At 38.2% G+C, this 13,694-nt stretch overlaps 1 protein-coding gene across 2 annotated transcripts in view; it reads right to left on the reverse strand.

Moving 5' to 3' along the window:
- The window catches only part of LAMA2 (laminin subunit alpha 2), a 707,630-nt gene that overhangs the window by 221,431 nt on the left and 472,505 nt on the right, over positions 1–13,694 (reverse strand). For both annotated transcript variants that reach the window (XM_070073612.1, XM_051855341.2), the window contains exon 29: positions 12,134–12,268. In XM_070073612.1, the coding sequence (XP_069929713.1) occupies positions 12,134–12,268 (135 nt within the window). The remainder of the gene's footprint in view (positions 1–12,133; positions 12,269–13,694) is intronic.

Raw genomic sequence — 13,694 nt, forward strand, 5'->3', positions numbered from 1 at the left:
TCAGACTGGTGTGTGGGTCTGGTCCCCATGAAAGGGAGTGGAAAGGGAGCTGTGTTTCCTGCGGTTCCAGCATCCTGACCAGGCTGATGGGGGAGTCCTAGAGCCACTTTTGCCTGCTTGGGGAGCCACACATAAGATTTATTTTTATTTCTTTCAAAGGCAGAATGATGAGTGTTGGGGGGTAGCTGAGGGGAAGACAGAAACAGAAAGTGTTCTTTAATCCCCTGGTTCATTCCTCAAATGGCTGCAACAGCCATGGCTTGGCCAGACTGAAGCCAAGAGCCTAGATCTTTATCCAGCTCTCCCACATGGGAGGCAAGGGCCAAGTACTTGGAGCGTCTTCTGCTGCTTTCCCAGGCATATTAGCAGGGAGCTGGATCAGAAGCTGAGCAGCACCTGGCGCTCAGATAAGGGTGCTGGTGTTATAGGCAGTGACTTAACCTCCTGCACCACAATGTCGGTCCCACCTTATTGCTTTCTTTTTGGTATTATTTTTATCTGACAACTGTCATCTGCCAAAGATTTCAGAATTTGCTCCTCAGTCCTTGTTCCACACTGTTATCAGTGATCAACCTAAAGAACCTATCAAATCATTCCCTTTTCTTGCTTGAAAACGTACATTAGTCTTCTGTTGTCGAGGGGATAAAGTCACAAACTTCCTTATATGGCAAGAAAGACTGGCTTTATCTGCTCCGTTGACCTCTCCAGCTTCCAGCAAATGAAACCACTGTTCCATCTGTACACTATACAAGTGCACCATTGGAACTTCTTAAATCATGCAATTTTCTCTCTCACTTTTGGAACTTTTCATTTGTAAATCCATTATTCTGGAATGTTTTTCCTCCTTTTACCTGACTACCACCTATTCATTTCAGCTCTTATTTTAAATCTCATTTTTTCCAGTAAACACTCCCTGATGCCCTAAGTCTGATTTAAATGCTGCTTCTGTCTCAACACAGTGAATGAACCATAGTAGGTGCTTGATGACTACTTTGAGGGACTGGCTAAATGAACACACGTTCCAGGCAGTGTAAAGAAAGCGGTCAGACTTTCTAAAGTGAAAAAGACCACATTTCAATTCTAGTTACAAAAGAAAACTGATTAAGGGGCAAAATGATTGGTCATGTTTTGGTACTGATTTAAGTAGCACACATCTCTCATATTCAACTATGCAAAGGAATGCACCATACTTTATCAATGAAAGAGTCATTTCATATTTGAGAGTAGCATTGGCGCCAAGATAAAATAATTGTCTATGAATACCAGTCTCAAATCATTCTGCAAAATGCCAAATGATGAATAAATATTAACTGGGGAATGTTTTAAGAACATATTTTATAGTCACAGAAATGAATGCATGCCAAAAAAAATTACATGCGATCTTTAACAATAATTTTCTTCACTTTGCTTTTGTGATAAAATCAGTGTATAATGAATATTTTGTTTAATATAAATGTAACATTAATAACTGAGGCAAAATACCAAGATAATGATGATTATGACAAAAATATAGAGATACAAGTATATGGTTTTGTTTCTTTGATATCTGCAACTTTATACAGTTTTTTCCCTGAGCAAGCAAATATTTTCAGTTTCTCTGGACAGTCAATCTTTCACAGGGCTGCTGACATACTCAACTCGGCTAAGTGAACCAAATGTCCTGGTTAGGTCCACAAACACAACACATAAATCATGATGCTATTTTTGAAACTAGTTAACATAGCCCTTTCATATGACTTTCTTGTCTGCTTTGAAATAATGTACATATTTTCTCTTCTATAGAAACTAGCCTTTATGAAGTATTTTATGTTTTAGAAGCATGAGAACTTTGTATTTTAAAGTGTAATTATCTTTCCAATAATTCAGTAAAATATGAGATTTGTAAATTTTTTGCATATTATAAAATTGATGGTGTATTTCTTCTACTTAATTCAAATGAATACAACATTATTATTATAGTATCTAAGACCTAAGAAGTTATTTAATATTACTTTCTTCCTTTACAGGGATGCCTGCAAACTTTCAGTGAGGTGTTAAGTGCAGTAATTCTTAGAAGACAGTCCTTTTCACCTTTCATAATTATAAGTTATGAAGTTTTTCTTTATTTCGAATAAAAAATGTTTCACTTTAATTTTCAATCACTGATCCACATTCTGCCCTCTGAAGCTATGCAGGTTAAGTCTAATCGCCATTTCCCAGGGAAGATCCTCAAATCTCTAATAATACTCTCATTTTCTATACCTTTTTATTTTCAGGCCAAATGTTAAACAATCTTAGCTACTCTGAGTTTGTTTTAACACATAATACAGGGACTGGCACCATGGCTGCAGTAGGTTAAGCCTCTGCCTATGGCGCCAGCAATTCAGATGGCCATGGTTAGAGTCCTGGCTGCTCTACTTTCCATCCAGATCCCTGCTAATGCGCCTGAGAAGAGGGCCCAAAAACTCCATGTGGGAGACCCAGAAGAAGCTCATGGCTCCTACAGTCAGATCGGCTCAGTTCCAGCTGCTGTGGCCATTTGTGGAGTGAACCAGCAGATGGAAGACCTCTCTCTGTCTCCTTCTCCCTATAACTCTGCCTCTCAAGTAAATAAATAAAACCCTTTTTAAAAAAGTCATAATCAGACTTAATTTAAAAACAGTACAGTTTCTGGTTGTGATTTATAAATAAATTCAAGGTATTTCGTTCCTTAATTTGGATCTTGTACCAATAGCAAAGTCCTAAATTGACACCTGGCAGATCTGAATCAAGTTAGGAACTACTGTTTCATATGAATTACTATGTTTCATTTTTTCTCTTCCTTTCCTTCAACACTAGAAAGAAGTTCATAGAGAACAAGGTACAAATCTTTGTATTCTCACCACTATCATAAGGCCTATACATTGAAAATAATTATTGACAAATATGGGATATACACATAATGGAAAATTATCCATCTATAAAATAAATGAAGCCCTGTCTTTTGCAGCAACACAGATAGAACTGGAGGACATTATGTAAAGCAAAATAGACACAGAAAAATCAGTGTTACATGCTCTCACTCCTATGTGGAAGCTAACAAAATGATCTCACAGAAGTAGAGAATAGAGAAGCAGTGACCAGATCCTAGAAAGGATGAGGGAAGGGACGATAAGGAGATGTTGGATAACAAATACAAAAACACAATTAAAAGGAGGAATAAGTTGCTTGCTTTATGACACAACAGAGTAACCATAGTTTACACAATGTATACAAGCTCAAGGTAACTATAGGAAAGGAGTTCTAAGGCTCCCAACACAAAGAAATGTGAATTATTCTGATTTATCATTACATGTTGTGTACATGCATCAGATTACTTCTGTACCCCACAAATATTTACACTGATTACAGGTCAACTAAACATTTGAAACATTATACAAGAAATACATGAAGAAATGAGACTACTAAAATTAAAAAAATCTTTCTATTAATTTCATCTTATTAAGTGTGATTTTATTTCCATCTGTCAACATTTTCTTTCTTCAATCCAATATACTAGACAATACTTCCAGATTTATGTCATCTGAATGTCTGATAGATCTCATTCAAATCACTGATTCATAATTTGAATACAGTGTGGCCAAACATAAAGCCTGTGTCTCGTCACTGGAGACATCTCTGAGCTTACACTGGGCCATATATTTTGGCAATATAGATTCCCATCAACCCTTCAGCTGGTTAACAGCTGGTTCATATTTTCAGCCTTGTTTGTAGATATATCAGGAAATTTTCCATGACATGCATATTTATACAAACCAGCATTTGAATCATAGATATGACTCTTGGTGTTTTATGACTTGAGCAAGTGATTTAACTTCCCTCCTACCAGTTCATCAGCTATAAACAATGAAATGATCCTATCTATACATGTATTTGTATGAGCAGATTAGAAAATGTATGCACAATGTTCCCATTACACACAGAATTGGATACATGGGGGCTGTTATTTTTGCTGTATTTTAGATAGGAAGCATCACACTATCTGAAATTTGATTCTGTGCTAGGATTAAGAAAACTGGAGTCTCGGTTTTATGGACACATGGACCCTAGCAATTAGCTTCATATGTATTATTTTGAATGAACATATTTTGATGCCTAACGAGTAATATTTATTTTGTCCACAGTTAGCAGGTACTGAGTGAAGAACAAATTAGTCTCACTGGAGATCAAAATCAGTTTTCTACATTTTACTTTCCCTTATAAAACCTGGAAATTCATTTCACTGCTTTCTGTCTTGTGATAAGTTTGATAGTCTCATGATTTCTCAGAAACTTTTCATACAAGGCCCTTTAACATTGTGCAGATTCTGTCACTACTCTAGGACATAACTTACCTGGGCCTTCAGAACTGAACTCATTCAATCAGCTAGGAGTGCATTTCTTCTCTCACACACTATGGAGGCAGCATTTTGCAGTATATTTGAAACCTGATTCTAATAATTTTTGTCCAAGACGCTATAAGTTACCTAAATTTTCTTAGCATTAATATTCAAAGGTAATTATTCATTTCAAGATGCCAGAAGGCCCATTTTGGAAAGGCTGCTTATAAAACACCTTAAACACACTAGACTTTAAAAAGAGAAAGACAGACAGACAGAACTCGTAAGAGTGCCCTCCCATCCACTGATTCGTTCCCCAAATGCCCACAACAGTCAAAACTGGACCAGACAGAAATTCAAGTACCCAGAGCCCAAACAAGGTCTCCCATAGAGATGACAAGGCCCCAACTATCTAAGCCATCGCCTGCTACCTCCCAGAGTGTGCACTTTCAGGAAGCTGGAATCAGGGGTGGCGCTCAGCAATGGACCTAAGCACTGTGATTATGGGATATGGGTATTCCAAGTGATAGCTTAGCCACCTTGCCAATACCTATCTCAAACACTGTAGATTCCACTTACAAATCTATTTACTAAAGATAGGGTTAATTGCTTAACCACAAATAATGATGTTGTTTCATGTAACAGAGCTGATTAATGATAGAAATTTATTTTTTCTTTTCTTTTTAAAGAACTATGATAAAGTGAAAAATATTATTCTCACAAGTCGTTTGATCTCTAAAAGCTATTTTTATTTAGTTAATTAATTTATTTGAGAGGCAGAAAGGTACATAGAACAAGAAGGTGCACTTCCATTCACTGATTCACTCTAAAAAAATACCCCCTAAAGGCCTTGGGGCTATGGCCACAGCTGGGAACCAAAGATTCAGCCGGAGTCTTCCAACTGGGTGGCAGGAACCCAATTACATGAGCCATCAAGTAAATTCTAAGTAATAAAATCCAGGTAATAATGTCTCCCACAGTCTGCATTAGCAGGAAGCTGCAATCAGCAATGGAGTCAGATGAACGAATGCCCTCATTATTGGGACTGGATCTGGACATGTTGTCTTTTAACCACTAGGCCAAATGCCTACCTCTTACAAGGTGGTTTGAGCTAGCTGAAAAATATTCCCATGTAAAAAATAGGAGAAATAATATTGACCACAGTGATGATTAAATGTGGATCTCTCTCTCTCTTTCCCTCCATCTGTCTATGCATTCAGTCATGTGATTGTGTGGGTATTTGCATGCATACTAACTAGTGCTGGGTTCTTAGTTCTTTCCTTCCTCTTGGTTGAGGTTCAACACCACGTAGATTTTACTCTTCCATTTTGGAAAAGAATTTTCTCAATGAGTCACTGAGCTATTAGTAAAACTATGGCTATGTGTAGAATTTATTATTGCACAGCTCAAAGTGACACTCTCTTGGAAGTGTCATTAGGCATCATATAGAGCATTAGTTATAAAGTGATATGCATTTTCTGAAAATAGTTGGCTATAAACTCTGATAAAGTTATGTTTCCTCTCAAGTCCATATTTTTAGAGAAAGACATAAGGAAAAAGAGGTAACTGAATGCCCTCATGACTGGCATTGGTGCTCTTACAAAAGAGACTCCAGAGAATAGGTAGAACCACCTACCATGTGAAGAGACCAAATGAAGGCATCATTTAAGAACAGGAGCTGGGCCCTCTTCAGACACCAAATCTGGTAGGACCTTGATTTTGGACATTTTAACCTACAGACTGTGAGAAACAGGTTTCTGTTGTGTATAAGCTCCCCAGTTTGGGGTATTTTTTGTTATGGCAGACCAAACAGATTAAGAGGGCAAGAAAATTTAGAAAAGTGTTATATATAAAAATGGATTTTTTTCTTTGTATTTTTTTTTATTATCAGCTGATGGGTTCTTAAACTCCACATGGTAGATTACATGTATTGTAATGACTATCATTGTGATCATCATTGTCACTAATGTCATGGAGTTTACCATGGAAGCTCACATTCTAGGCCTCTTATGGAGTATTTGAATCCCTACAAAAACTCTATGAGCAGTTACCATTATTATGTTCATTTTATTCTGAAAGATGTTCATTATTATTTGTTCATTTTATCAAGGAGGAAATGAGGGTGCCAGTGAGGTTAAAGAAACTAGCTCACATAGCCAGAAAGGGGTGCATCCAGGATTTGAATCAAGGCGGTTGGACTATGCAGCCCACACTTGCTACAATAGCAAGATAGAGGGCCCTGCACTGGATAATGATGCTAAACTGGAATCCATTTTATTCAGAGAACAGGAATCAGTATGCTTCCATTTCCTCAATCACAACACAAAATAGCCACCTCTTCTTTGCCTCAGGGGCCTCTTTCAAAGACAAAGTTGAGTAAATTCAAAAGGTGTAAGCCCCCGAAGGAAAATATAAAAATTCAGAGCATAACAATCTGCACAGGCTATGTATGTTTGATGGAAGCATTTATTTACTTTTTTCTTTGTCCAGGGATTTCTCAGAAAACAGACTTGAATTTAGGATTCTGAAGACACAGAAATAGCTGTAATAGGCAACTGGTCAAAAAGAGGACCCTACAAAAGGACTAACTTTTATCATAATAAAAGTACAATTAATTGTATCCTTTATGAATGCTTCTAAATTAATCCTGTGAAGCAAACATAACCCTACTAAAAATGCCATAGCAGAATGCATAAGGAAGAAACATGTATTTAGTTCTCACTGAAGAACATTTAAATTAGGCCCCTCCCCCTAAATTATCTATTGAATTTTACAGTCAAGCAGATGGAGAAAGAACTTGAGAATTCAAGGATGGTTTGTATTAGCTATTCATTTAGTCAATACATCTCCATTTTTCAAAATATTTATTTATTTACTTGAAAGGTAGTTGCAGACAGACAGAGAGGGAGAGAAAGATATCTTCCATCCATTTGTTCACTCCCGAAATGGCTGCCAACAGCCGGGGCTGAGCCACGCTGAAACCAGGAGCCAGGAGCTCCATCTGGGTATTTCATGAGGGTGTAGCACCGAAGCACTTGGCTGATCTGCTGCTTTTCCAGGTAAATTAGCATATAGCTGGCTCAGAATTGGAGCAGGTGGGATTTGGACCAGTGTCTATGTGGGATACCAGTCACATGCAGTAGCTTAATCTATTATGCCACAATGCTGGCCCCAGTTAAAATATATCATTGCTTAAAGTAAAAGAAAAAAACTATACATGTTATTTCTTAAAGGTTTCTTCACCTATATCCTATCCTTCACAAATAATTATTCAATAAATTTCAATATCCTATCCTGACTGAAGGATGCCAGCATAGTAGCCAGCATCGGGGCACAGGAGGTTAAGATATTGCCTGTGACGCTAGAATTCCATCTGAGCATAGGTTATTCTACTTCTGAACCAGCTCCCTGCTAGTGCTCCTGGGAAAGCAGCAGAGGACTGCCCAAGTGCTCGGGCCTCTGCCACCCATGTAGATGACCCAGATTGAGTTCCAGATTCTTGGCTTCAGCCTGGTCTAGATCAGGCCATTGTGGCCATTTGGAGAGTAAAGCAGCAGATGGAAGTTCTCTCTGTCTCTTTCTCTCTTTCTAGCTCTGCCTTCAAAATAAATAAATAAATTTAAGAAAAAATAAATAATCCTGGAATACCAAGACTTTTTTTAACATGATAAGTAATATTTTTTTTTATTTGACAGGTAGAGTTATAGACAGTGAGAGAGAGAGACAGAGAGAAAGGTCTTCCTTCCATTGGTTCACTCCCCAAATGGCCGCTACAGCCGGCGCTGCACTGATCCGAAGCCAGGAGCCAGGTGCTTCTCCCTGGTCTCCCACGCAGGTGCAGGGGCCCAAGTACTTGGGCCATCCTCCACTGCCCTCCTAGGCCACAGCAGAGAGCTGGACTGGAAGAGAAGCAACTGGGACTAGAACCGGCACCCATATGGGATGCTGGTGCCGCACGCGGAGGATTAACCAAGTGAGCTAAGGCGCCAGCCCAATGTTTTTCTTAAATGAGCCATCAATATTGTACATTAGAGCAAAGACTTGAGATATGCATTTTCAAATCAGGAATAAATTAGTAAATTCATTACCCTTATATTTAACCTGCATTGCAAGAGTGAATCAATGCGAAAATATGAAACTATTATAACAGGTATAACTTCTGGCAAGCAAAAATAATTGAAATGATTTGCCAATAAAATTATGAAATAACAAAAACAATTGAAAAATTCAGATCTAAAATAAAAGTAGTTGGACATGAAATATGTGTGAAAAATATATTCAGTTAATACTCACCAGTAATAATCAGCTAGTTAATTTACTATATTGCATCAAAAATGTACGTCTACCATTGAAATGGAAACATCAGATATATAAATTATTTTAATATGATAATGCATATTCTAGATAATTATGTGAAAACAATCTATACTAAGACAAAGTGTATGAATAAAGAAAAATATATTTCTAGGTTGAGGAGGATAATTGAATAATGAAAATGTAATAAGACTTCTTTACAATTAGGTAAAAGGTAATTGCAATAAAAATTTTAGCGACCTTTTTTGGCAAAAGGATTGAAATAGTAAATAAAAATGTCAGTTGAGGAACCAGCACTGTGGCATAGCAGGTAAAGCCGCTGCCTGCAGCACTGGCCATCCCATATAGGTGCAGGTTCAAGTCCTGGCTGCTTTATTTCCTATCCAGCTCCCTGCTAATATACCTGGGAAAGCAGCAGAAGATGGCACAAGTACTTAGGGCCCTGCACCCAAGGGAGAGAGCCGGAAGAAGTTGCTAGTTTCTGGCTTCGGGTCTGCCCATCTCTGGTCATTGTTGCCATTTGCGGAGTGAACCAGTGGATTGGAGATCTCTTTCTCTCTCTCTCTAACTCTGTTTTTTAAATAAATAAATCTTTAAAAATATGTCAGTTGAAAGAATCTATAAGAGCATCTAGTTAAGAAAGTAAAACAAAATAATAAAGAATGCTGCTTTACCAGATATGGTAACATCTTATAAAATGGAAGAAGACAGAACACTGAAACAGTAACTAAAAGATGATCCTTGGATATATCTTAAAATGTAGAATATGTTTGTATATATTATACATACTATGATATATCAAGGAGAAAATGAAATATTTATCAATATTCTTTACAGTAATGCATATTTGAATAAAGATTATCTCTGTATGCCACAGTGAATTCCAGAAAGATTAAAGACTTGAATCTAAAATTAAATTATAAAAATAATGGCAAATACTGTAGATCTCAGCAAAGGTTCTGAAAGTCACCTGCCTGGGTGAGAACTTCATGAGGATGAGTCCCTTAGAGAAGGAAATCTATCCAAGGATTGAGTCCCAGGAACACTACTATGTGGATTTCCAGCTGACTTCCAGCTGATGAGGGGGAAGAGGAGATGCCCTTGAATTTGAAAATCTCTGCTGTCAAGGACTGGGAAGCAAGCTGAATTAAAGTTTTCAAGAATGGCATCACAGTGGCAATGCTTCTGATACATCAAGCCAGATGGACACTGGTCAGTCAATATTAGCCACTGGTTCAAGCATAATGATGATGGTGAAAGCCTCACTTGAGTAGTCCAGGAGAGAATGAGACCAAGAGAAACAATAGTGAGAGTATAGATGACTTTTCACTGACAGAGAAGAAAGGAGTGGTAGCTAGAAGTCAAGTTGAATCACGAGAGGTCACCTTTGTCTTCAAGATGGACGAAGAAACAAAGAGTGATTATATAGAAGGAGGAGAAATTAGTTGAGTGATTTCCTTGAGTGGAAGACAGGGGAAGGATCTAGACCACAAGTGGAAGACTTGGTCTTTTCTAGAAATAAGTATAGATTATCAAAGTAATAGAAAAGAGAATAATTGGGCACAGATGCAGAAAGGTGGTGCAAGAAGCAGTGAAAATTCTTGTTACATCTCTTCTAATTGGCTTTAATTTTTCAACGAAATAAGAAGCAACATCACCTACTGAGATTATGGATAGGAAGGGGTGGGACTAGAAGGTTAGGACTGAGGAATGAAGGAAGACATGAAACAGTTATTAAGCACCATGGGAGAGGAAATGGACTGGCATAAAGGTCATGACTGAGAGCAGCACAGGGGTCCACTGAGACATGGTGCTCAGAAACTTAAGGTGAAACTAGACAGCATCACTGTTTGCCTATAGCCATATTCAGAAGAGAAGGTTCAAGTGTGGAGCTTAGAGGAGGATGCAACAGGTGTTGGAGTTAGCAGAGCAAAAAAAAGTAATGGAGCACAAAGGGATGTGCGTGCCACAAAGCAGTGATACTAAGGAAGGGTCATGTTTAGTAAGCTGGTTAATACAGTGAGGGCAGGGAAGAGATAAGAACAGTAAGAAGGTGTGAGCATCCACGGCACATTGGAAAATACTGAAGTTGAACTATTAAGACATGCACTAAGAGAACCAAGATGGTAGTCAACAAATAGGGTTCTTAAAATGGAGACTATAGAGGTGAAAAAAAAAAAAAACCCGATAGGTAAGGATACAGAGGAGTTCATTTTATGGCCCGAGAATTATGATAGAAGTGCTAGAGAGAAAGGCAACGATGCAGAGTACAAACCTTCAAGGAGTGACTGGTGGATGAGAATTGGTAGGTAATGTTAGCAAGGTGTCCTAGGCAGTTAGATGGAGCCATGACATTGAAAACTAGGTGGTGCAGTCGGGGGGGAAAAAGGAGGATGTGAAACTTGGCAGCAAGGGGCCGGGACATTTACCATAACTTCCTTCTCAGGAAAAGAGAGTGTGAGTGCCATGTGAGAGAGTCCCCAGAGTAGCAGTGTTAGAAACAGATGAAGACCCTGAAGGGAAAGGGGAGCTGACATAGGCTATGGCTGATGTTTGGCCATGAGTCCCAGACAGTTCAACGGAAGGGTTCTAGAAGGTGAAGAGAGATGGCAGACGGGGTTACAAAGATGCCCAGAGCCGTGTGGGGATTACCATCTGGGTGACAAGCGATGGCATGAGGAACCTGAATTTCTCCTGGTGATTGAAATGAAAATGGCAGAAAGCATGAAGCATCCTGAATGTTCCAAGACAGATGGTGACAGGAGAGGGTACAGAAGCTAGCAAGAACAGAGATAAGTGCAGCCTCAATTCTACAGGGAAATGAGTCAATTAGCCTCAGTTCAATGGGAAATGAATGAATTATGGAACATCAGCCAAAGGTTGTAAAGATTTTACAGAATATCTAACAATACAGTATGTTCATAACAAGTATTAAATGTAAAAGGCAGAATGTAAAACTACACCTGTGGAGTTAGAAAAATCTTATTTGCATAGGAGTACTTTAAAGAGTTCATGAAAAATGGAATTAAAAGATAATGCATATTTTCCACTAACTTTTTCAAGTACTTTGTACATGCATAAAATTATGAGAATACACCTATATTGAATTTTGAATGACTTTAAATTTTTTGCTTAATACTTTTCTATAACTTGCAATTTTCTTATCAAAAGCTTATTGTTGTTTCTAACCAAGAAAAAAAAATCATTGCATGTCATTTTAAAAACAATTTTATCCTATGATGCTTTTCCAGGATACTCTTAATATTCCATTGACACAAGCAGCGGACTTTCTAGTAATCATTTTGTCATTACCTTTTAAAATGTAGGACATGGTGTGTGTCTCGCACCTCCATGTTTTTCTTCACACACACACACACACACACACACACAATTATGTTCCCTGCAGGCTAGCTGGCCTCTGCATGCCAGCATTGTAGAGAAATGAGCACAGGGACCTAGTTCGCAGAAGGCTCAGGTGCCTACCTGGCATATGGAGGTTTCTGGGTCACACAGGCTGCTATGTCCATTACACTGACATGGAACACAGGTGCCCAGGGTTGGACCAGGGGTGCGGCCACCTGGTTGAGAACGCAGTCGATAAAATCCTGGCAAGCATGTCTGAAAGAAAAGGAAGCCAATTAGGACAGTCAGGTTGGATATCTAGTTTTAGCAACATCAGTTTTCAGTTTTTGAAATGACAGAATTCTTTACCTCACCTGAATTTGGGGCAACATCACTTACCTACACCAGCGCTAGTTTGATACCCAATGTGTATTTCTGCCTGGTCCCTGAGGTGAGCAGGCAGGCAGCATCTGTGTAATCAGACCTTAGCCAGGGAATGCTTTCATTTGCACATATAGCTCTTCTCTTGAAAAAGCTTTCAATAACCTTTTTCTTTTCTTTCTTTTTTTTTCCTGAGAAAGAGGTTTGTTTTTGAATAATACTGTCAGATGGACTAGTGAGAGAATTACATGACAACCTTGACGTGTCCTTGACAACCTAAAATATGCTTCTACTGTGCTTGGAGGATATATAGCAGATGCCCAATGAAATTCAGCAAAAAGATTAAAAAATAAAAAAATGTGTCATGGATCTATCACATATATGTAAATATAATGTAGGCTATAAGTGTAAGAAATTCAAAATAATCAAAGCTGTACATGTTTTGGGACTATGAGGCCATCAATAAAGTTTATCTTTCCTGATTTTTAAAAATTTTTCATTTTGCAATAAATGTCTGTAGACCAAACAAAAACTGCTGGTGAAGCTGACATATGCAAAAATCCAGACCTTCATCTTCATTTGAATTTTTATGTAAATGTATCAGAAAAACATCTGGTTTTCTTGAAGGCAGGCCATGGCTTCCTTCAAGGGGGTGAGAACAGGCTTGTGTTCCAGCTCAGCCCTCTTGCTAGGCAAAGCTGCCACATTTATCAGATATTGTTTGATTTATGAGCAAGAGATAGAGTCAGTTTCTCAGATCCCACTGAAGATTACTAGAGGAACTGTTTTACAACCTTGGCTAAGGAGGATTTTTTTTTTTTTTTCACTTAAAAATTTGCTCCAGTGCGTTCAAGCTGCATGGGAGCACTGGCTGAGTGAGACACCTGCTGGTTAGAGAGTAGGGGGATTTTAGGGATGTGTCAAATCCATAGTCACTGGAGTTTCTGCCCATAGTCTTGCTCCACGTTTAGAAGCTTAGAAGATAATAAAAGTCCTCCAAAATAAAAGTAAACTTTTTGAGATGGAAAAAAAAATCTTGCTCCCGTTTTTGAAGAAAAGTGATTTACTGACTAAGCAGGAAGAAAATATTGGATTAGGAACTTCTCAGAGCTTCCACACCCTTTCAGTTCTAGCCCAGGTGGTCCAGAGCTTAGCAAGGAAGTTCCTTAGAAAGAGAATAAGTACTCTCTTTGTTTATTTTGATCTGAATGATGCCAAAACAGCTCAATTAAGCACTTAATTAAGAGCCTCTCTGTTTTTATTAGAGCCCATAAGAAATTCTAATAAGATTTAATAACATCGTAGCTTTGAGCAAGCTGAG

Source organism: Oryctolagus cuniculus, chromosome 5 (assembly GCF_964237555.1).
Source record: "Oryctolagus cuniculus chromosome 5, mOryCun1.1, whole genome shotgun sequence".
NCBI classification, from domain to species: domain Eukaryota; kingdom Metazoa; phylum Chordata; class Mammalia; order Lagomorpha; family Leporidae; genus Oryctolagus; species Oryctolagus cuniculus.